The sequence below is a fragment of the Cnephaeus nilssonii genome (genome assembly GCF_951640355.1).
Source record: "Cnephaeus nilssonii genome assembly, chromosome: 1".
NCBI lineage: Eukaryota > Metazoa > Chordata > Mammalia > Chiroptera > Vespertilionidae > Cnephaeus > Cnephaeus nilssonii.
Genome location: NC_137072.1, coordinates 58481055 through 58504638, shown reverse-complemented (window position 1 = coordinate 58504638; position 23584 = coordinate 58481055). Strand labels below are relative to the sequence as shown.

At 37.4% G+C, this 23584-nt stretch overlaps 1 protein-coding gene across 5 annotated transcripts in view; it reads left to right on the top strand.

Annotated features, from left to right (window-relative positions):
* The window catches only part of CCSER1 (coiled-coil serine rich protein 1), a 666784-nt gene that overhangs the window by 545687 nt on the left and 97513 nt on the right, over positions 1 to 23584 (top strand). For all 5 annotated transcript variants that reach the window (XM_079769292.1, XM_079769290.1, XM_079769289.1 and 2 more), the window contains exon 8: positions 18679 to 18762. In XM_079769292.1, coding sequence (XP_079625418.1) covers positions 18679 to 18762 — 84 coding nt within the window. The remainder of the gene's footprint in view (positions 1 to 18678; positions 18763 to 23584) is intronic.

The window sequence follows — 23584 nt, the reverse complement described above, 5'->3', positions numbered from 1 at the left end:
ATATTATTGATATTCTTTCAAATGAGTTTTTTTTTAAATATATATTTTATTGATTTTTTACAGAGAGGAAAGGGAGAGGGATAGAGAGTTAGAAACATCGATGAGAGAGATACATTGACCAGCTGCCTCCTGCACACCCCCCACCGGGGATGTGCCCACAACCAATGTACATGCCCTTGACCGGAATCGAACCTGGGACCTTTCAGTCCGCAGGCCGATGCTCTATCCACTGAGCCAAACCAGTTAGGGCATCAAATGAGTTTGTTAAAATAATAACTATGTATGCCCTGTAAGTCAGACAGACACATGGTCAGGAAGGCTCCTTGCCCAAGAATACTACCTTTTTTACTTTATTAACATACTTTGTAAAGGTAACCTAAATTCACTGAGGTATCAACATTTCTATGAATCTGTAACCTTCAAAAGACCATGAACTCTTGGAATTAAGAATAGGAAAACTATGCCTCATAATGCTCTTATTCTCTATAGAACCAGACACTGAGCTCAACTCAGAAATTAGTCAGTCATCAAACATGCAATGTGTGTATTTTCTTTAAATGCAAATATAACTGTGGAATCTTGGCTACTGGGGCTTCTCTGAGGCACTCCACTCTCCTGTAAAATCTTAGTGATACCACCTAACTCATGGGATTTCTGTAAAATCAAAACTAATGAAATGAAGGCTATAAATCCCATGGAACTGAATGGGTAATCTTTTCATATTTTTTTCTAGAAGTTGAATTTGGAAGATTTTTTGGATAAAGTATGGAATATAATAGTTAATTTTTTTACTTTTATGAGGCTGAAGAAAATAGGTGTTTTGTACACATTTTTCTGTTTTCTTTAAAATTATATTTACATATAATATGCAATTTTGGCTTTAGATATTAGGTAAAATAAAAATTTCTGCATTTTCCTGTTTTCTATAGCTATTGTCTACAGTAGGAAATCATGGTTTTTGTTATTGAAATATCGACAGTCTTTTATTTCAGCATTTTTTGATAACTTTTGTTTTTGCCTTGAGCAAGTCACTTATCTTTTCCATTCTATTTTCTATTTCAATTTACTTATGAAAGATAGGAAAAAGGATTGCAATGTACCTTACAAAAAAGATAAAATCACATTGAAAAGAATGGTGAAAATAAAACAGTGTGTTAAATGCCAGATATGGCAACAACAACAACAACAAAAAACATGTCTATGATAAAATAATATATTAGGAGTAAGTGGTTTTAATAATGTGAAAGATAGTAAAATTATTTATTGATAAATCCTTTATTAAGTATTCAGATATAAATCATATATATACATATATGTAAATATATATCATTTTAACTTCAAATTTTAGCTTAATTATTGTTTTTTTTTTTACTAAAGCAATAAAGGCACAAAGGACAGTAGATGGTTTGCCCATCCATTCATTTAATTGATATTTACTAAGCTCTTCCCCTGTAAAAGTTACTGAACTAAATGATTCGTAATGTTTAAGGATAAAATATGTTACCTATCCTAAAAGAGGTTATATTTAATAAGGAATTAAGATATATAAACAAATAACTCTATTAAGGTTCTCTTCCTTAGTGTAGAAACAAATGCAAGGAGAGCAATTTTGAGATCAATGAAGAAATCTAACAAGATGCAAAGGCCTGATTGAAGTCAGTAACAATGATAATTGAGGAAAGGGAATGAATTAAAGGCATTTTGGAGTGAGAAGGGAGATTGTCAGTTGTTTATGGAATGTGAGGGAAGATAAGAAGTCAAGGAAAAGGACTTCTGGTTTCACTTGCAACTCTGGGGCCTACGGGTACAGCGAACATTAAACACAGTCCAACTTCCTGCAAGATAAACATAAAAACTCACAATATTTACCCCAGATATTATTACCTAATATATCACTTCCTGCTTTCAAGGTGAAAAAAAAATTATAGGGCATGATCAAGGCAGGAAATAAAACACAATCTGAAGAGAGAAATCAAGCCACAGAAGAAGACATATATATGACATAGATTTTAGAATTGTTAGACAATGAATTTAAAATAATTACAATTAATATGTTAAGGGTTCTAGTGGAAAAAGAAACAATATGCAAGAACAATTGGGCAATGTAAAGCAGAGATGGAAACTGTAAGAAAAAAATCACAAGGAAATGCTACAAGTCAAAAGCACTGCAACCTAAATGCAGGATGTCTTTGATGGGCTTATCAGTAGACTAGACTCTGCTGAGGAAAGAATCTGTGAGCTTAAAGATATGTCTACTGAAACACAAAGAGAAAAACATGAATTAAAAAATAACCAAATATCCAGGAACTCTGAGATAATTTGAAATAATATAAAATGTGCCTAATGGGAGTACCAGAAGAAAAAAGAAAGAATGGAGCAGGAGAAATGTTTGAAGTAATAAAGGCCAAGACCTTTTCAAAATGAATGACAAGCACCAAATCACAGATCCAGGAAGCTCACAGAATTCCAAGCACGATGTAAGTCAAAAAATCAACACCTGTACATACAATATTGAAACTGCAAAAAATAAGCAAGCAAACAAAAAGACAAGAGAAAATTTTGGAAGAATTCAGAGAAAGAGAATAATTTACCTACAGGAAAAAAGTAAGAATTACAATGGACTTCTCATCAGAAACCATGCCAGAAGATAATGGGGCAAAATACTTAAAAGTGCTAAAAGAAGTCAAGGATGAGTCAGGATTCTTGGTCAAGTTATAGGAGAAATTACGTTATTAAGACCAGAAGTGTAGAAAAAAATAACATGTTGCCCCTTGGGGTGAGGATCTTTGATTTGAAACTTTGAGTCTGACACACCCGGAATATAACAAGTGTAAGTCTCCAGGAGGCAATTAGAAATTTGGCTCAAGATTTCATAAGAGGAGGGGTAGGGGGATAGATAATAAATACTGAAGTACTAATTTATAGGTAGTTGTTGAGATGAAACATTTAAGGGAAGATGGGAGAGAGCTTCAAATGGAAACCTGGAAAAATATATATATAATAACTTTTAAAGAACAAAATGAAAGAAAAAAAATGTTAAAGCATTTGAAAAAGTATCATACTATGTAATAGCAGAAAATGCTGGTGCAGAAGTCCAGGAGGATGTTGTATTGCCAAACCTAAAGCATAAATCAGGCTGAGGACTGAAAAGAAAAAAAAAAAAGTCTACTTAACACTGATGAGAGCAATTTTAATTAAGTAACGAGTGGAAACCAGCTTTCAGAGGCAGGAAGATTGATCATTTATTAGTTATTTATTCATTTGCCAGCTAAATTGCAAATGAGGGTGTGGATTCTATATGCAGTTACTCTTCCAAGAATCTCATTAATAGGAGGAGAGAGTCAGGAACAGAAGCCAGGAATTGCAGACTGTTTGCTGTTGCTATGTTTGTTTGAGGAAAGGTAGGAGAAACTTAATCTAGTTTTAAAACTAAGAGACTCAGTAGAGAAAATGTAAACTAAGTTACTCTCATTTAGAGGGCTTTCACCTTAGATGAGTAATCTGAATAGAGTGAACAAGTGTGTAACCTTATGATTTTATGTACAACCAACTCTGAACAATTCCAGGAAAACCCGTCTTTTCTCCATCGTCCTGGATAGTGGAAAGTGTTTTCCACATGAGGACAATTTATGGCACACTGTGACTACAATAAGCAAAATTATACTCTTTATCATGAATGCATATGCTTTTTAATATATTCTGGGAATCATTCCTTTTTCAACTGATTTTCAATAACAACATGTTCCAAAGAGTGAAGTTAGAAAAATGAAAACAGATGGGTTCCAATTCACAACTCCAGTTGGGTCTCAGTCCTGGATGGGGAAAGCAGGGAGGAGGAGACTGTAAATCTTTGAAAAGCTCCCCAGATGATTTAGGTAAGTCAGGTGATTTAGATAAACCTCCTTTCACTCTCTGTTGAAAGGTGCCTATCTAGTTTGCTAACCATGTACTTCAGTATTGGCTTCCTCCAAGATATAGTTTTCTTTCCTTTACTTTTTATTGTGTTACAATCCTGTGACTTGCTTGGCTCCCTTCTTATGATGTTAGACCTTGCACAGCTGGGCAAATTTAAAGTAGCGATGGAAGAACAGCAATCATATTTAAATTCACAGTAAAGTGAACATAAAGGTCTATTACTTTCAAGATAGTATAATACCATTAAAGTGCAAATCTCTCAATGTGACAAGTTCAGAATAAAGACGTCATGAATTAAAATTATAATTTCTGTGTTCAAGCAAAAATAACTTGACAATTATTGACAGAAATAAGGCACCATTCACCTTTACAATATGTCGCTTTCTATATAAATCTCAGTTCAATGCCATTTAAAATTGTAAGTTAAAGTTGTACACTTTCATAAGTTGCCATTTATATATTTTACAATTGTAACATTCTAGTAGATTTTAAGTAACTTTTTAGAACTGACAGTTCTTGTTTACTTTCTTAAGCTTAATTAGCAAAACGCTTATTGTTTCTCTATGTATAAAGAGTACTTAGTGGCAAAAAGATTCAAAGATGCCATTCTTTGCCTGCAGGTGCTTATAATTTAGCCACTTTTTTTCCCCAAGTTTTTTTGGTGTCTAGTACATGGTGGGTATTTATGGGGGCGGGTATATAAAACTATTTCCGGATTTTATCTCTTCCCTGTTTACTAAAGGAAATTTTGGTCTTGTCTACTTCATTTTTTCCCCTCCCTACACTCTGAGGGGGCTGCTTCCTTATCAGAGATTTTCTTAAGGGTTTTTATGATGCAAAATCAAGAAGGGAAGCTGGCAGGTAGAAGGACCTGTGGCTCCTATCCTAAGCAAGGTAAGCAAGGGCTATAAGGATGCTTGGGGGAGAGAGCAGCCAGGGAGTATCAGGGAAACTGGCAGAGAAGAGAGTAATAGTACAAATTATTCTTAGGAACTTCGTGTTCTAGTCATGTTGTTCAGAATGCACAAATGAAGATCTCTGGTCATTGTGGAACTCTTTTATGGGCCTGGAATTGTTTCTTTTGAAAACAGTATTATTCTGAGACTATACCATGTGTGCCATGGATTCACTAGGTCACGTGATTGCTCAATATCTTTGCATGAATATTTTGTTTTATATATAGATTTTTTTTCTAGGATATAACACCTTTAATATTGCAAGCACATTACTGAAAATTTAGAAAATAAAAAATTTAAAATCACACATAAACCCACAACCGTAACAAAATAATTGTCATAATTTTGTATATTTTCAGATTTGTGATAAGTATTTATTTTATTTATATATTTACAAATGTATATATTTTTTCATTTAACCACATGGATTTTGTAACCATCATTCTTAAAAATTGCACAATATTTCATTTAATAGATTTACCATAATTTAATAATAATTCTTTAATTGTTGTATACTTAGGTTGCTTTCAACATTTAGACATTCTCATGCTGGACATCTACAGTATGGCTGCTAATTTTTAGTCTTCAAGAATGTCTTCTTTTAACTAGCAGCACTGGGATGGGATGAGGATGGGTGTGGGTATCAGGGCATTTATTTACATTTTCTCCCATGTCTGGAGGTGATATTTTTCTTAACTACACTTTGATTATATGTGAAAATGAATCTGAACTATTGCTCCATGAACTTCATCACATACTGATTAGCAAGGTGAATTGGACTTGGATGTGATTGACTTGTCTACACATTTTGATGAACCTCCAGTTGCAAGGATGTGGTGGTGCTTCCTAACTGGCTGCCCTAGTATCTGCAGGAAAGTCCACAACGGGAAGTTTTGGGATTCATTTAAATACTTAGGTGATTGCGACATAAAGGCAGAAATACTGCGTCAGGTACAGACTTGCATAGATACATGCACCTCTTCACTTGCTCAAGAATCAAGTAGTGACTAAATGTGCAAGGATAAGGATAGACTATGTTTATAACAAAGAATAAAGAACTACAGTTATGTTAGATATGCTGATAAGTCCAACGCAGGAGCTGCCCCCTGGTGGTTAGTGTAGGGGGCGTGCCACTCAACCAGAAGCTGGGCTCACAGCTGGCAATCCCAGTGGCGGTGGCTGCAGCGCTAAGGATGTCCCACTGCTGGCTTAGGCCTGCTCCCCAGACTGTGAGAGGGCACAGGCTGGGATGAAGGACCCCCTCAAGTGCACAAATTTCATGCACTGGGCTTCTAGTTTATATATGATCTATATGAAGGTGTAGCAGTTGAATTTATGTTATGTCTATGTGTTTGATTCCTAGGTCTGTTGTAACAAACTATCACAAACTAAGTAGCTTAATCACCAGAGATTTACTAGTATTGTCTTCGAGTTTTAGATGCTAGAATTCCAAGAGAAAGGTGTCCACTGGTACAACTATGCTCCTGGTCTCGCTCCCAACTTCTGGCAGTTCCTTGGTTTGTGACAGCATAACTCCAATGTTCAGGTGGCATTCTCCCCATGCTCATTTCTTTGCATCAAATTTCTTCTTTATAGTAAGACACCAATCTACTGGTTTAGAGGCCTACAGTATTCCAGTATTTTCTTATCTTAACCAATTACATCTGCAATGACTGATTTCCAAACAAGGTTGCATCCTGAGACACCGGTCATTTGTACTTCAACATGTGACTTTTGAGGGGACACATTCTAGTCTTAACAGTCTGTTAAATAGTTCAAGTTTTGTTTTTGTTTTTTTAGAAACAGAATATTTTCCATTGAAGCACCATCAACAGAAGATTATTTCATTTCTTTCTGTTCATGGATAGTTCTCTGCCAACTGAAAGCTAATATTTTCTCCTATAAAATTGATCTCATCTCTTAACACTTGAAGAGTTTCCCTCCTTTATTTATTTCTTCTTTCTCCTGTGTTTTTAACTTCTCCCTCCTTGCTGAATCGTTCCCATCAGTCTTTATGCCAGTTCAGGCTTTTCCATCTAACACACACACACACACACACACAGGCACACGCGCGCACACACACTCACGCACACACGCATGCACACACGGACCCCCCATCTCAACCCAATTAGCTACTATTCTTCATTTCTTGGAAGGGGCTTGCATTTTGATAAGTATACAATTGTACTTTAGTTTACTTCTTTAGTTTAGTTCTCAGCCCACTGTAACCTGGAGTCTGCTTCTAACACTTATCAAAAAGTGGCTTACTTTTTGAGGAGCCCTTATTTTTACTTTATCTGTGTTACAACTATATCATCAACCTCGTTCTCCTTCTTAAAGGTATTTCCTGCTATGGCTATTCTAACACCATGCTTTCTTTGTTCTCAAACTGATATGTTGCAGTTTTCTTCACCTTTTTCCTATTATTTATTGTCCACTACATTGATATACTGGTGATTCCCAAACCTCCATTTGCTGACCAGAACTCGCTCTTCTGAGCCCCTACCTACAAAACCAGTGCATATTATATTTATTCAGCTGGATGTTACAACTCGTCTTTTCCTTATCTTAGATTCTTTCACCTCAAATTGTATTTGCTCTCAATAGGAGTGAGCAGTAATTGCATTCACCCAGAAGATCTGCCAGAAACTTAGTGTGATTCTTGACTCTACTCTCATTTTTTTCCTCCCACTCTTAAGTTTTGTAAGTCTCCCACGGCTGAAATTAAGGTGTTGGCCAGCTGCATTCTGGGATTTCTTCCAAGCCCATTTCTGTTATTGGGAGAATTTAATTCCTTGGCATTAGAGGTTTAAGGTCTGTTTTCCTTGCTGGCTGTTAACTGGAGGCTTCTCATATCTCCTTAAAATTTGTCTTTCTTCTCATGGGGACTCTCTCAATCCTCAAAACAGCTTTCCTGAGTCAAGTCCTTCTCATGCTTTGAGTATCTCTGACTTCATTCTTATGTGATTCTTGGGGGTTCATTTGACTAGATTAGACCCACCCAGATAATTTACTTATTTTAAGGTCAACTGTACCATAAAAAATAACATAACCATAACAATGATATCTTGTCCTATTCACACATTCTGGAGATGAGGGCAAGAGAACTTTGTGGTGCTGTTTTACACGTTCTACCTATCATAGCCTAACTGTGGTTGTTTTCTTTATATGTTTTTTAATGAGTCTGTGGGAAGAAAAGTACCATGATCCCCATTTATGAAGAAAATAGAAACTCTTGGAAATAGTATAAACTACAACTGAGATCCAGTGGTTTTGTAATAATGCAAACTTGAGTTTAATTCAATAATGATTATTTTTATTTTGATAGTATAGAAACATTCTTAAAACACCGAAAAATGTGGTAACACCTCCCTGGTTGTAGAGAGCCCCTCGGAAGGCACATGAGCATTTCTTTAATTATTGTCAGCTGAGACCAGTGTTGTTGGCAGAGCCACATCCTGGAAACATACTGTGCCAGAGGCAGGTATGTTGTCAGCCTGACCCTTAGTTCAGGTGCCAAGGGGTGGGTTTCATTATTTAAGTTCAGCCATGCGCAAGGTACGGACACAATTATCCAGGCTCAGCCAGGAGTGACAGCTACATAAAAGCCACAAGAATGAAGAATTATAGCTTGATCTTTAACCATGAGTTCACATAATTCCTTTGTCTTAAACTCTAGTAAAACTTCCTGGAATCATACTGTATAAAATAAATGCACTGCACCGGCTCTGGGTCACTGTCTCTCCATCAGAGGGCCAGCTGCCCCATCCGGTCCCAGTTTTTTCTATTGTCTCTGTGTCTCTTTCATTTTCTCAATCCTCCATCGCCCCTACTCAGGACTCCTGTCCGCTCCCCAGCTGAACTAGATGCGGTTAAGAGAGAAATACTTATAACTGGTAAAGGAGATTATCCACTGACGTGTATGTGAAATATTTGGGATTATTTCAGTAAATTGTATTTTCTCTATTAGTAATTTATTTATTCAAGGTCACACAGATAAGTTGTGACACAACAAAGATTCCAATAAAGTCTTCTCTGCCTAGATTGAGAGTCAGAAAGAGGCAACATGAAAAACATGGCTAGATTTGTAGTTTTTTTTCTACAGTAGATGAAAGTTTTTAGTGTAGTTTAATGCCATTCAATTATAATCTGAAACTTTGACGTACTCTTAACTTTAATTTCTATAACCTTTAAGCCAAAATTTTGATTTTTGATGGAAGTTAATTATGCATTCAGGCACAGTATGCAGGCATTCACTATATAAACAACCATTCAAAAGTATATCTACTAGTACTTCATAAGTTAAAGAATCTATTTTTCCCTAATTCATATATAGGCCATCTTAAAATACTCCTGCTTAACAATGTACATATAATGAGTACTTGAAGATACTACTGTGTATGCCATTGTTATCCATTGGTGCTCTAAACAGAACAAAGCATAACTTTTACTTTTTTCCTTAATATCTAACACTGGTTTGTGTTTTGTAGCTGTGATATGTAGCTTCAGCTAATGTTCTTTGCTTTTTTGCACTTATTTTGCTGACCTCCCAGACTGCCTAAAACCACTACTTAAATTAAGTCACATTGTCCATTATTCCTGTACAGCATAATGTTGAGCTCTCTGCTTTATCCCATCTTCAGAATTCTACAATTATGCCAGAATCCTTGATAAACACCCGTAAAGCATTACTTACCATATTTCTGCATTATTCGCCATTGTCACAATTCAGCAGCACCCCATAAAACAGGATACTACAAAACTTTTAGGATCTGCTAGTATTATGATGCTCTCCTCTGGAGTTTTTGACTCTCCTTTATTAACACATAAAACTAAAATGGCTTTACTATCCCTTTATTATGCAAAATGTACATATGTATTGCCAAGCAGTGCCCAATATTACCCACATTTTCCTTCCCTCCATCTGAATTGGCATAAATGTTCCAGGCTCAAGAGCTGGTTCAGCTCTTGCCCCAGAAAGGATGGCAGAAAGGCAGGGCCATGCAGGACAGAATAACAGCAAACTAGAACCATAGAGGGCAGTTTATGAATGGCTAGCAAGATGTAATTAAATAGGTTCCTCTGGGGCTCCCTGAGGACCGACTAATTTGAATAATGTCAAGAGCTCTGGGGCATACAGTCTGTCCTGAGTTGCTTAGTACCTGGGCTGGTGGTACATAATGGACCTGGAGTGGCAGGGCCCAATAGGGAAGTGTTTGGGATGTGGACTTAATCAGCTGTTCAAGAAGGGGAACTAACTGGCCTCTGCCAGGGTCTTACAGCTGGGTCAAGACAGCATTTTAAACAAAACAAAATAAAGCAACTGAATTATACACCTCTAGGTGGGGAATGAGATATGTGTGATGTTTTTGATTACATTTTATTCCCAGAAACTAAGTTTGTACTCTCTTTATTTCTTACTTAAAACATGAAAAGCAAGTAAACATGCCTTCATAACAGGAACTTTTAAGAGGGTGTTTTTAACCAGTTTATTTTATTTTTTCATATATAGTATATATTGTGGGAAGGATCACTTAAACAATTGCTTGCTTTGCTTAAGAAATAAGGTATAAAAAATAAATAAGGTATAATGTAGTAATTTTGCCTATCTTCTGTGAGAGAAAATAATGCTGGCATCAGGAAATCTCAGAACCTCTTAAGGATGCGTCTTTCCCTGTGAATTTTGTATCAAGCAAGCTCAATGGGACAATATGAAGTAATATTACTTTTATCACTTTTGACTTTCTCTGGAGGGAAGCTCATTGGTGAAGAGATTATAAAGACATTTATGTTTTCAGTGTGATTTATAATTGATTTTGATGAAACCCATGGGTTTAAGAAATCAGGAAACTAATCTGTGATACCTACTAACTCATTCTATGACCTTGAGGCCTTTGTTTCATATCCTTATATCTGAAAATTATGTACCATCACTTAAAAACTTTAGAAAATGAAATACCGATGTTTGCTTTTAAATTTTAATTTACACAAATTAAACTGTATGAAATAAAGAAAAGAACAGTGAAAACTTTGAATAAACATTTTTATAATAATCATGACAGGTTAACATGCTATTTTCTTACTATACAGAAAAAGATAAGTAAGATGGAGTACATTATATTAGATGAGTTACGCAACACCATTTTTTCTTATTAATGCAAGAAAGGGTATCTAAGAGGGCTCTAATAACTTGGAATGACAAGCTCAAGGTCTCCTGGAACTGTTTTAACATCTTAGCAAATTTCTAAGTATAGGCTAATGTTTTTAAGTATTCAAAAAAATGTAGGAATACATTAAGTAATGAACACAACTGGTATTATTAATGGTTTTCTTTTTCTTGACTTTTGCTACAACTGTCTTTTCTGCTTCATTTGTATACCTAAAGCCCTACTTGGCCTAGAATTATATAATTTTGATTAAAATATTTGGTCAAGAAATAGTATGATAGCAAAAAAGAAGTTTTGTACATGAAAGTGTTTTATAAATTATAAAGCCCTTATACAATTATGACATTGTTGTCATTATCTTCTGAGTGATGGAAATCAGTAAGTCTTAAGATTTCATAAGAGTAATACTTGCTATAAAATTATGCTGATATCCAAACAATCTTGTATTTAATTGCTTGAAAAAACATAGCCAATATAATATTGTGAGGAGGGATAATGCCATGTTTTCTGATTTGATTTACAAGTGAAAAAATACATTGCTAAGATACTCACTTTAAACACTTTGAGCATCTATTATGCCTTTTTTATTTTTATATTTCTATGAAAACGATATTTAGGAAAAAAGGCACAGTGTACATCAATGGAGTGTTAGTACATCTCTTAAATGTATAGTCAAATCTAGAATATAGAATCTCTTTTTATTTAATTTAATGCAGGAGGAGAAGATGGATGGAGGCGGAAGCAGGTACTTGGGGGACAAATGGTGATGGAAAATAATAAAATAAAGGGAGAAAAAATAATAGGGAAGAAACAATGTTATAGTGTCATGTAGCAATTATTGATATTGAAATGCTTTATTTTTAATTGTTTTATACTAAATAATAAAAAATGAAGGTCCTATTTTTATTGACCTTGCTTTCAGTATTTGAAAAGCAGTTCCTCATATAGTCCTGTTTATGTTGCAGATAGCCTGGTACTTAAAAGCTAAGTTAACATAAGAATTATGAGGTCCATTATTTAGGTAGAGCTGCAGAATATTGTCAATTTATTAACATTTTTGTACGCTCTAAAGTCTGCCCTGCTGTCCTCTCCTACCATATTCCTATTTTTTTCTTTCCTTTTTTTCCACTTGTTCATAACATTATGTCATTGTTTACTGAGATAGAGTTGCCTGTTTCCATTTAATCCTTTGACCTTTTCATTGATAAGAATAAGGGAACAGTATGTAAGTCATAAAGTAAAGCCCTCCAGAGAGATGAACAAAAGTCTATAAATAGAGAGTCATGATGACTCAATACCAATTTTAACTTTCTTTTCTAACTTGTAGCTAAGAGTTATATTTATAATTTTACCCGAGGAACTATGGGGAGGTTTGTGAGTTATAAATGATTTGATTTTTTAAAAAATATGCATTTCTAATTTCAGTATATGATCACTTTCAAGGTGATTTACAGATTGTACTTATTTATAATTTTATGGTACTTGCTTTCTGTTTATACACTGGTCTTAAACAAAAAGGTGATTCTAATTCCAGGCACAAATAAATTATAGAATATATGGGACTGAAGTCAGCTCCAGGACAAAATTCCCAAATATATGGGTATCTGGCTCTTAACTTGTCAAATTTATAAAAGTATGAAAATCAGATAATTTGTAAGGAATTTTTATATTTGTATTTCTCAATCTCTAGTAGTTTATATAATGAGAACATAAATATTCTTTTTATGCATCAAATTATCTACTTGAAATTTACACTAAATATAACATAACTTAAATATCAAAATCATAAGTAAATCACAACATATTTTATTTTTAAAATTAGCTCCATACATTTTTATAAAACTATAATGACTCAATTTACACAAATTCTAACAATTTGAAGTTTGTCCATATGTTCTGATAATCTCTATAACCAATCGTTCCATAGTTTAGTAAGCTTAAAACTATACTTTTATTTTCATAATTTTTATAAGTCAGGAATTTGAAAATGGTTCTACTCAGGTAGTTATGGCGAGATATTGGCAGGAGCTTTGGTCACCTGAGTTGGATGTGCAAGATGACTCTCGGCTGGCAATTAGTGCTGGGTGTCCTTTGGCAGCTCATACAATGCTGTTGATGGAAGCATGACTGGTGGGTTCTTTCTGCAAGAGAATAAACTGAGAGTGAGCATCTTCAGAGACCCACTGTGGAAGCTGAAAGGTCTTTTCTGATATAACCCTGAAAGTCACGCAGAGTTACTTGCATTGTATTCTATTGGTTAAGCAAGTCAGTTAAGACCATCCCAGGTCCAAAAAGAAGGATTAAACTCCATCCTTCAGTAGAAATAATATCAAAGGATTTGTAGCTATCTTCAATCTACCATGTTATGAGTTCCATATTTATGAATAATTATTGAATTAGGAAGTAATTGAATTTTAGCCCTAAAATTAATTATCCTTCATTGAAGCACAGGATGCTATATTTATTAAATTATGGTTTCCCTATTTGTGAATAATATCCATTGAAATAAATACAAGGTTACATTGGTTACATTAGCCTTCATGTTAATGGAATGCCCTTATTTTGAAAACCAAGAATATTAAAATCCAGTTAATTCTACACATCGATATGATTTCTAATTCAATATATTATCCTGCCAAATGTGTCCTAGAATTTTGAAAATATAGTGAGAATATTGAGGGAAATTGCTGCCAGCCTTCATCTCAGAGTAAAAATTACTCAAGGGCTTTCATTTTTGCATTAAACAGATACATACCACAATATATTGACTAAAAACAAAACTCTATATAACTAATATTTATTTGCAAAGTCATTAATAGATAAGGTTTTTAAAAATGGCTTCTAATGACATATGATAGTTAATGTGTTATCCCATAATTAAATGCAAACGATATGTTAGCACCTGTCTGATTTAAAGCTGTGAGATTCTGAACTTCTTGAAAAAGTTCCCCAGGAGTGAAGTCACAGAATTGTGAGAAGTGAAATTTTTTTGGAAGACCAAGTTTCTTTACAATTTTTATTAGCTAAAATATAGATAACTATTTCATTTTAAACTAATCAACAAAATATAAATTAATATATGAAAAAATGTTGATAACTAATTTAAAAAAAGTAATTGTAGTACATCCAGGCTGAGGCTCAGATCCCCTTCCAGCGAAGGACTCACTGCCCAGCTGCAAGTCCTGTGGTTAGCTGACTGCTCCAGCTATTCGTGCCTGTAGGGCCTGCCTCAGCTGAAGTCAAGTTTATCTGAGACGATGAGTAAAGTAACAGCAGCTGAGATCTCATTCCCTCGAGATTTCGCCTAACCAATGGCTGAACAGGGGGAAGTGGTATAAGAGCCACCCACTCTCCCTCAACCGGGGTTCTCCTGAAGGGCAGTGTTGGCTATGGAGCCTCTCCTTCAATGAGCAGAGGATTTGTGAGGTAGGACTCACGGCCCAACTAAACTTCTGCTCAGTTCTGATTCTTTCCCTTTTCTTTTCGTGTGTATTTACTCTCTAATAAACGTTTTGCACCCTTAACTCCACCTATGTATTTGTTTCCTGGAGAACCCAACCGGTGGCATTTTATTGTATGAAGGGAGTTCATTATTAAAAATTTGGGGAATATAAACTAGCTTATGTCAGATAATTTATAGCCTGGTGTTATCACTAGCCTCCACAGAAATGTCCATGGGGCTCAAAGAAGTTCAGAGCCACAGGGCTGCTGAACTGAAGAACCCAGGATTTGACCCTTTTATTCTCGGAAACATCAACATTTTCTTACCTGCCTCGTAAGCCTGCTAATATTTCTTTGCATTGTGGAGCAAGCTAAGCCTTTTGCTATTAACAGTGTAACATGTAATATTTAGAATCTATACAAATATTAAAAATGATGAATATAAATTGTATCCATAAAACTCCATTTTAGGGAAGGACTAGAACTATTACAAAAGAAAAGGGACAAAGATAATTAGTGTCTCCCAGTCAAGCTGGTTTCTAATACATGGAAGGAGATATTAGTAAATTTGAAACATATGTTCTAGATGGCTTCATGTGAAGAAGAAATTCACACAAGAACCAGAATAAACAAGTATTCTATTTTCTTTAATCCATTAGCTGTTTTCTTACTTGTCAGCTCAGATAAGGTTAAAGTGAGAATTCTCCTAATGTTAATACTGTTTGTTTGGTAATTTTATGAGAAGGAAAGGTGGATTTGAGTGTATTATGTGTGTCAGTTATAATATTTGGTGCTAATAATATGCTAATGAAATAAAGGCATACCTCAGAGATATTGCAGGTTAGGTTTCAGGCCACTGCAATAAAGTGAATATTGAAATATAGAAACCCATAATTATATTTTTGCTGGTGGAGAGTGTTGCCTTCAATTAGTAAAAAACATAACATCTGTGTGTGCAGCTCAATAAAGTGGTGCTCAATAAAACAAAGGAATTATGCCTGCAGTCTAGCCACTAAGATGGTGGGGGTGGGAGAGAACCAGTCCAGTGAGGCTGTGGTGCAAGCAAATAACATTTGAAGTATTAGTATTATATGAAACTAGAGGCCCAGTGCAAGAAATTCCCTCAGCCCAGCCTGCAACCTCTCCAATCTGGGACACTTCGGGGGATGTCCGACTGCTGGTTTAGGCTGGATCGCTGTGGGATCAGGTCTAAACTGGCAGTTGGACATCCCTCTCACAATCCAGGACTGCTGGCTCCTAACCACTTGCCTGCCTGGCTGCTTGATAGCCCCCTAACTCCTCCCCTGCTGGCCTGATTGACACCTAACTGCTCCCCTGTCAGCCTGGTCACCCCCAACTGCCCTCCCCTGCAGGCCTGGTTCCCCCCTACTGCCTTCCCCTGCAGGACTGGTTGCCCCCAGTTGTCCTCCCCTGCCAGCCATCTTGTGGTGGCCATCTTGTGATGACATGGGGGCACCCATCTTGAGACAATGTGGGAGCAGCCATCTTGTGGTGGCCATCTTGTGATGATGTGGGGGTGGCCATCTTGTGATGTGAGGGTATGAGGGTCAATGTGCATATTACCTCTTTATTATATAGGATGATGTATGATTTAGATGGTATGGAGCATGTCCTTGCTCTCTAGGGATACATAAGTCAGTCAACTAGGGAAAGCTCCCTAGCGGAATAAGGAGTAATGCTTAAAAATGAAAGGTTTGGAGTGAGCTGGGGTCATGCAACTATGACTTGAGGCCATAATATATCAAAAGAGATTTTATTCCCAACACCTGGGTGCAGGTGGGCTGAGACCGAGAAAGGGATCAGTGAAGAGAGCAGAAAGAGATAGGTTTTTATTAATTTTTTGCTGGCTGTAAGCTGCTCTGCTGAAGTAAGGGTCTGGTCCGTCCTTGGTTCCTCCCATGCCAGGTGTCTTCTGGTTGTGTGAGCTATGCTGTGCTCAAGGCTGCAAGCTTCCTGCAAGATATCTGCTAAGCACAATAAGTTTTTCTCTGCCCCGTTTTATTCCCTTTAGCCCTTTCAGAAATGCCTCTCCCAGCATGAGAAATTTGAGGAGGATAAAGGGTTGCATGGGACAATGACAATGTAATCTAGAGACATGCATGTGTAAAGCAAGAAGACAGGAAACAACATTTTTACATTTCCGTTTTGTGGGTGAGCCAAGGTGGTTAGAAAGTTAGAGCTGAAAAACTTTGAAACCCCAGATACAAGCAATAGCAGACAAGGAAAGGCACTATGCTATGCTAAAGAGTTTTGACTTTTTTTTTCCTCTGAAAGAGAAAGTGATTTGCTGATAAATTAATAAGTGATATAATTAATTCCCATTTAGGAAAATGTTTCTGGTAGATAGGCGAAGTGATAGAGAACCAGTTTAGAGACTTAATGCAGTAAGTCAGGTAAGAAGCAATGAGTACCTAGAGAAAGTTAACTCATGTACAAGCAACATCAAGGAAATAGAGATTAAAGAGTTTGGTACCAATCAGATGGGAGGAAGGTTGGGGTGTGTGTGAAAAAGGTGCGGGGATTTAACAAAGAAAAACAAAACAAAACTCATAGACACAGACAACAGTATAGTGATTACCGCACTGAAAGAGGGTGGTGGGAGGTAGAGGAATGTAAAGGGGAAATAAATGGTAATGGAAGGAGACTTGACTTGGGGTGGTGAACACATAATATAATATATAAATGACATAGAATTTCACCCCTGAAACCTATATAATTTTATTAACCAATGGCATCCCAATCAATTCAATTAAAAATAAAAAAAAAATTAGAGTGTAGTACCAGATTTGGTTTCTAGTGAACAAGAACTGAGAGCACAGGATGACTTCCTGGTCATTTTAGAAAACATATTGGGAGAAATAAGTAGAAGTAAAGCTTTGATGTAGGGAAAGGCTGTTGAAATAAAGATTTATTATCGGCAACTCTCCCTAACACCAGAGAGGTGTCACTGAGCAGCCCCCTGAGCCAGTGGCAGGGGGCTGTCCCCAATCTCAGTCATTCTCTTCTCATACAAACGAGTTTATATGAAAGGCCTTGCCTGCATTGTGAAAAGCCAATTTATTAAGACAATTAAGGCATGCATCTTTATGGAAAAAAGCAAAAGCAAAGCAAGCAAACCTATACATCTGGCTTATGAAGCACAGACGGGCTCTCAGCTAATCTGAAGAGCAAGTTTGGTTGGGGTCTGTGGCATCATACACCCTCCTGTGTATAGGTCTCAACATTCTTTTGTTGGATAGTTGGTATAGATTAAGTCTTATGGTCCCTTTTTTTAACTTAGTGGTGGCCTTCCCAGAAATCATGGGAAGCACCCAGCAACTTTATCTTGCCAAGCATTGAGATTGCTGGCTTCTCTGCTTAGGAAGTAAAATGGCCCATTTTTCCTTTCTCCTTTCCCCCTCCCTTTCTGCATTCTCTCCTTAGGGAGGTTTTTTTAAACCATTTGCTCTGTGTCCTTGGCTGGGGAAGATAATGGTTTGTTAGTTACCATCTGGCTGGAAATTGCCCACATTGTTTGGCCTTGTTTTAACTTTTGCATCAGTTTCCCTATTCCTCCTGACCTGGATTCCTACAACAGACTGAGTGTAAATGTATATAGGACAAAGCTGAATATATGCTCAGTAAGTAATTTTATTCATGGGTTGGAGCTTGGAAGACAGGTAAGATAAGCCATCGATGTGGATGAGTGTACATGTAGAGTATAAAGATTAAATGTCCACAGAGGGCTAGTGAAAGGGACAAATGTTATAGTAGAATCATTAAAGATAAAGACTATAACATGACCATTGGTTTGAGAACTAATATGTAATTACAGCAAGGGAATAAATGGTAAAGTCTCTCTTTTATAATGTAGGTATTTTTATTACACTGATATGTATGCACAGGAATGGGTGGAAGAACTTAGGATGTCTTTGGGAACAAAATGGACAAATGGACATCCAAAGAAAAGGACTGATATAAGGAAAAAACACAGGGGTGTATATCATTTGTAGCATAATATTTTTGGATGAATTAGCTTATTTTGCAACTTAGAATATTATGAATTATCATAGTGTAGAGGGAATTTCACTTTAATTAGTCAGATGCAATTATCTCCCTCTGTGTGAAGCTGACTTTCCTTATCAAGAGCAAAGTGAAAGGGCTAAGCCTATTATGCTGTCTCTTTGATGTTTTTATAGGATATAATGAAAGATGACTGCTCAATGTTGAAGCTGCAGCTGAAAGAGAAGGATGAACTCATTTCCCAACTTCAGGAAGAGCTGGTAAGTGACAATATTTGCCCCACAAGTGTGTTTTCTTTGCAAGCTTATTTGCTATAAGCCCTATGACAATTTATTTATTAATACTAATATTACTTATACATGGTTAGTGATTCAATCTGATTGTCAATTTTGTAATCCTGTGGTAATAAAGATTTGACAATCTGAAAAATAGCACATTTTATATTATGTATTAAACTTGATATAATTTCAGAAACAGATCACTGAACCAAAGTTAGACATTTCAGTTAAATCTATGAAAAAATGTTAAGGATACAGCCACATTTTACTTTGTAAAGTGTATGATTTAACTCTATTATACCTGGAGTTACACTATATAAAACCCTAATATGCAAATAGACCGGACAGCAGAACAGCCAAACAACCCAACAACCGGTCACTATGACATGCGCTGACCACCAGGGAGTGTGTGTGGAACGTGGCGGTAGCCAGCAGCAGGCGGCAGAGCACAGAACATGGCGGGCGTTGGCTGGCGGGATGGTGGAGCAGGTGAGCAGAGGCACCAGACCAAGGCAGGGTGCCGGTCACTGTCATCAAGGCAAGCCTCTGGTGGTTACTGAAAATTCTTTGCTCCCTTGTGTCGTGGTCCTGCCTGGTGCTCACACCTGCTGCTGGTGCCAGAGCTGCCGCTCGCACCTGCTATTGGCGTCCTACACCAGTCCTGATGGCTCCACGTCATCAGCGGGTGTGAGCAGGGCTGGCGCCATAAGCGTGTGGGAGCAGTGGCAGCGGGAGCGGGGCTGCTGGCAGACAGGGGACTAGGGGCTTGGGGGGAGGGGCCGGGCAGGGGTGCAGAGGATGGGCGGAGACCCGCCCCTATGCCCACCACAGCCTCTTGGCCCACAGTTCCTTTCAAAGTGCAAGAATTCATGTAGTGGGCCCCTCGTGTAATATAAAGCAAATTACTCATTCATCCTGCAAACAAAACCAGATTTTACTTTTTATTTTCATAAAACTACCATAAATTCCTAATGATCCTTATTAATGTAGATATTATTTTATATAAATCCCAGATGAAAATATTATACAGAAACATGAACTGTATAGAGTTCATATTTTCAGGGTGTGTTTTTTAAATGTGATATCATAAAAAGGTAATCATACTTTTATAGCATGAAAACACATTTGGTAGGTAACAAGTACTGGGCATTACGTTTTGAAGTATGTGTTTTCAACTTATGATGGTTTCAGATTTGACTAGAGATTTGATTGCCTTAACAATAATGTATAATGTAATTATTAAATATAATTAAATGACAAAACAGATTTTATAGACCATTAAGCTTCTGAGAAAGTTTAACATGTTTGTAAGATGGCAGGCAATTTTAGAGCATATTTTATTGACTCAGCAACTGACAACATGTTTACTGAGACTTGACCTTTATTAGACTGTTTCATGATTGCATCAATGCTGATTATCGATCTCATGAGCATAGTAATATTTCTGATTTAGAAATGTTTAAAATCCTTATATAAGTGAACTTGAGCAGTTCAAACCCATGTTGTTCAAGGGTCAGCTTGTAGTCAATTTGGGTAATTCAAATTTAAAGTAGAAAGATACACTTGTGCCTCATTTTCTAAGTCAGCCAACACAGGACTTTTCTTGGAGGAAGAGGTACTAAATTTAATTATAGCTATGTACCATTGGATCTGGAAGTAATAACTTCTTTCTCATTTTACTCAACAAAGGAGGGACAAATATTTATTAAATATTAGAATATTAGAATGTCCTGGGGTTGTATATGTGGCGTGGCAACAATTGGAGAGAAAAAGAAATGTTCTTTTCAGGAAGGAATTTTTTTTTGTTCGGTAAACCTGAAGGAACTAGTTTACACATGGGGTGATTATTCCCTACTGCTTTGTAACAGAACAAAATCTCCTCTGCCCTGCTATGAGGTAATGTGAAGGGCATAGGCTAGTGGTGCCTATGTGGAATGGGGTATGTAAATAGTATTTCGTATGTTGATAGTAAATTATATCTTGTATTGGTCTTACAAAGTGTGTTCACAAAAAAATGGAATAAGCCAAACAACGTTTGAAATTATCAAGTTTAAGACTATTCACACATCAAATTAGATCTTTAAAATGTTTTTATTTTCCTTTTTTCTCTCCCATAGAAACTTACATGAATTTTGTTGAGCTTGTTGAGGACTTTTAGTGACATCAGTTCTTTTATTAGTTGGTTTTCCTTTGAAAGGTATTTCTTGTCTTATGAAAACTTATGTGTGGCTTATATTTGCAAACCCTTAATCATGGTATTGTCTATATTTAAACTAGAGGCCTGCTGCATGAAATTTGTGCATGGGGGTGGTCCCTCAGCCTGACCTGCACCCTCTTCAATCTGGGAGCCCTGGCTTCTAACACTCACCTGCCTGCCTGCCCTAACCACTCTGCCTGCCTGCCTGATCCCCCTAACTGCCCTGCCCTGCCAGCCTGATCCCCCTAACTGCCCTCCCCTGCCGGCCTGGTCACCCCTGTTAACTTTTTTTTTAAATCCTATCCCCTTCACACACAATTGTATTTGACTTCCTTATTGGCTTCTCCCTCTCACACAATTTTTCTCTCTCCTTTATGTAACACTTTTTCCTACTGACTCATCATTTATAAACTTTTCTTTCCTCCTTATTTCCTACTTTTGTTCCATCATCCTTCTTCCCATCTTTCTCCTACCCTCCCTCCATCCCCACATTCCTTCTTTTCTTTATCTTTACCTCTTCCCTCCCTCCCCTTTTCCTTCCTGCCCACCTTAATTTTTTTCTTCACTTCCTCCCTCAGACCTGCTTTGCTCCCTCCCCCATTTCTTCCTTCTTCCCATTCTCCTTTTAAGCTCTACTGGCTCCCCTTTAAAACTTTTCTTCCCTCCCTCTTTCTCTCTCATCCTACCTTTCCCATACATTCTTCTCTACTTACTCCCACTGTTTTAATATCTATCTACCTGCCTAATTATTCACTATCATTTATCTTTTTTCTTTTCTGACTCCTACTTTTAAAATCTGTCCCCAGTACACAACTATACTTGATTTTCATTATAGCTCCTACCGTTCACTCATACATCCTCTTTCCTTCTTTAACTCGGCCCTCTACTGACTCCTTTATAAAGTCCTTCCCTCCCTCCTTCCACTCTTAAAGCTTCCATTGGGAGGGGGGGTTTAACCCCCAGCCCAGGGCTCAGCCCCAGCCAGGTGTTTGCCATCCCCCCTTCCCCAGCCTCCCCACCACAGTCCTGCTCCTATTCTCTGCCTGGGACACCTGGCCCAGCGAGGATGGCCAAGGCCCGCATGGCCCAGGCTCTGCTGCCTCGAAGCAGGATCACCTCCGCCCAGAAGGCCTCGGACTGTCCTCCACTCTGTCCCGGACCCATGGGAGCCTCCCTGCCAATGGCCGCCACCGCCCTCCTCCCGCGTCTGGGTGGGGCTCCCCGCCCCTCACTGGGTGCACATGCTCCGCCCTTCCCCCCGCCCCCCCCCCCCCCCCCGTGGTTGCCACCCCCTCCCGCGTGCAGTCCAGAGTTTCCTTCCCTTTTCCATTCCTGCATCTTTTTCTTGTTCCCTTTCTGTATTTCTGTTTCTCCTCTAGGCCTGTCTGCATGCAGGCCTTCCTTCCTCTCCCTCTCCTTTCTATCACCTCCTATCATATCCTATCCTACCCCAGGCCTTGCAGCTGCCTGAGCAGAGGGTGGGGATGCAGCCTACTGATCCGGTCGTGATGTGATGCTGTAATGGACAATTTGCATAATCCTCTATCATAGATAGATAGATAGATAGATAGATAGATAGATAGATAGATAGATAGATAGATTATATGTACTAGTAGTTTAAGATTTACTACACATTACTCCTTGCTTTCCTTTTCATCTTATTCCATTATATAGACTCTTCTGATTCATTTATGGTTTGATTAGAATCCTTTCCCAAATGCTTCCTTTCGATGGGGCATTGATGATATGGTATCTAAATCTTTGAATATCTCTTTACCTTGAAAGATAAAGGATGATGCTATTGATTGAATTGTAACCGCCCCAAATTCATATGTTGAAGCCCTACCCCCAATGTGACTGTATATGGGGTAGGGCTTTTAGGAGTTAATTAGGATTAAGTAAAGTGGTAAGTGTGGAGTCCTAAATTGATAGGATTTAGTGGCCTTGTAATAAGATGAAAAGAGAGAAAGCTATTCTCTCCATTGCCAGGCACAGAGGAAAGGCCAAGTGAAAACAAAAACGACAGCTGCCTACAAGCTAGGAAGCAAGCCATTAGTAGGACCTGACCATGTGTGGGAACCCTGATCTTGGACCTCTACCCTCCAAAACTGAGAAAATTAACATTTTAAGAAATATATATATTTTTTGTTGATTTTAGAGAGGAAGGGAGAGAGAGAAACATAAATGATGAGAATCGTCCATCAGCTGCCTCTTGCATACCCCATCCTGGGGATGGAGCCCACAACCCAGGCATGTACCCTGATGAGGAATTGAACTGTGACCTCCTGGTTCATAGGTTGATGTCCAACCACTAAGCTACACCGGCCCATCTTAATTTGTTTTTTAAGACACCCAGTCTGTGATATTTTGTTATGGCAGCCTGAGCTGACTAAGACAGATACCATGTCAAAGCATAGTATTTTTAGGTCTTGGTTCTTTTTCCTTAGTAAATAACATTCCATGGTTTTTTTGAATTTGGGTGTTTCACATGACCTTTGTCCATGGTTTACCTAGGTGTGTGACTATTTTTTTCCCCTTAATTATGACTGGTATCAGTAAACCTGTTCTGTCCATTCAAGTCTTCCTTCAAATTATAGAATATTTTTT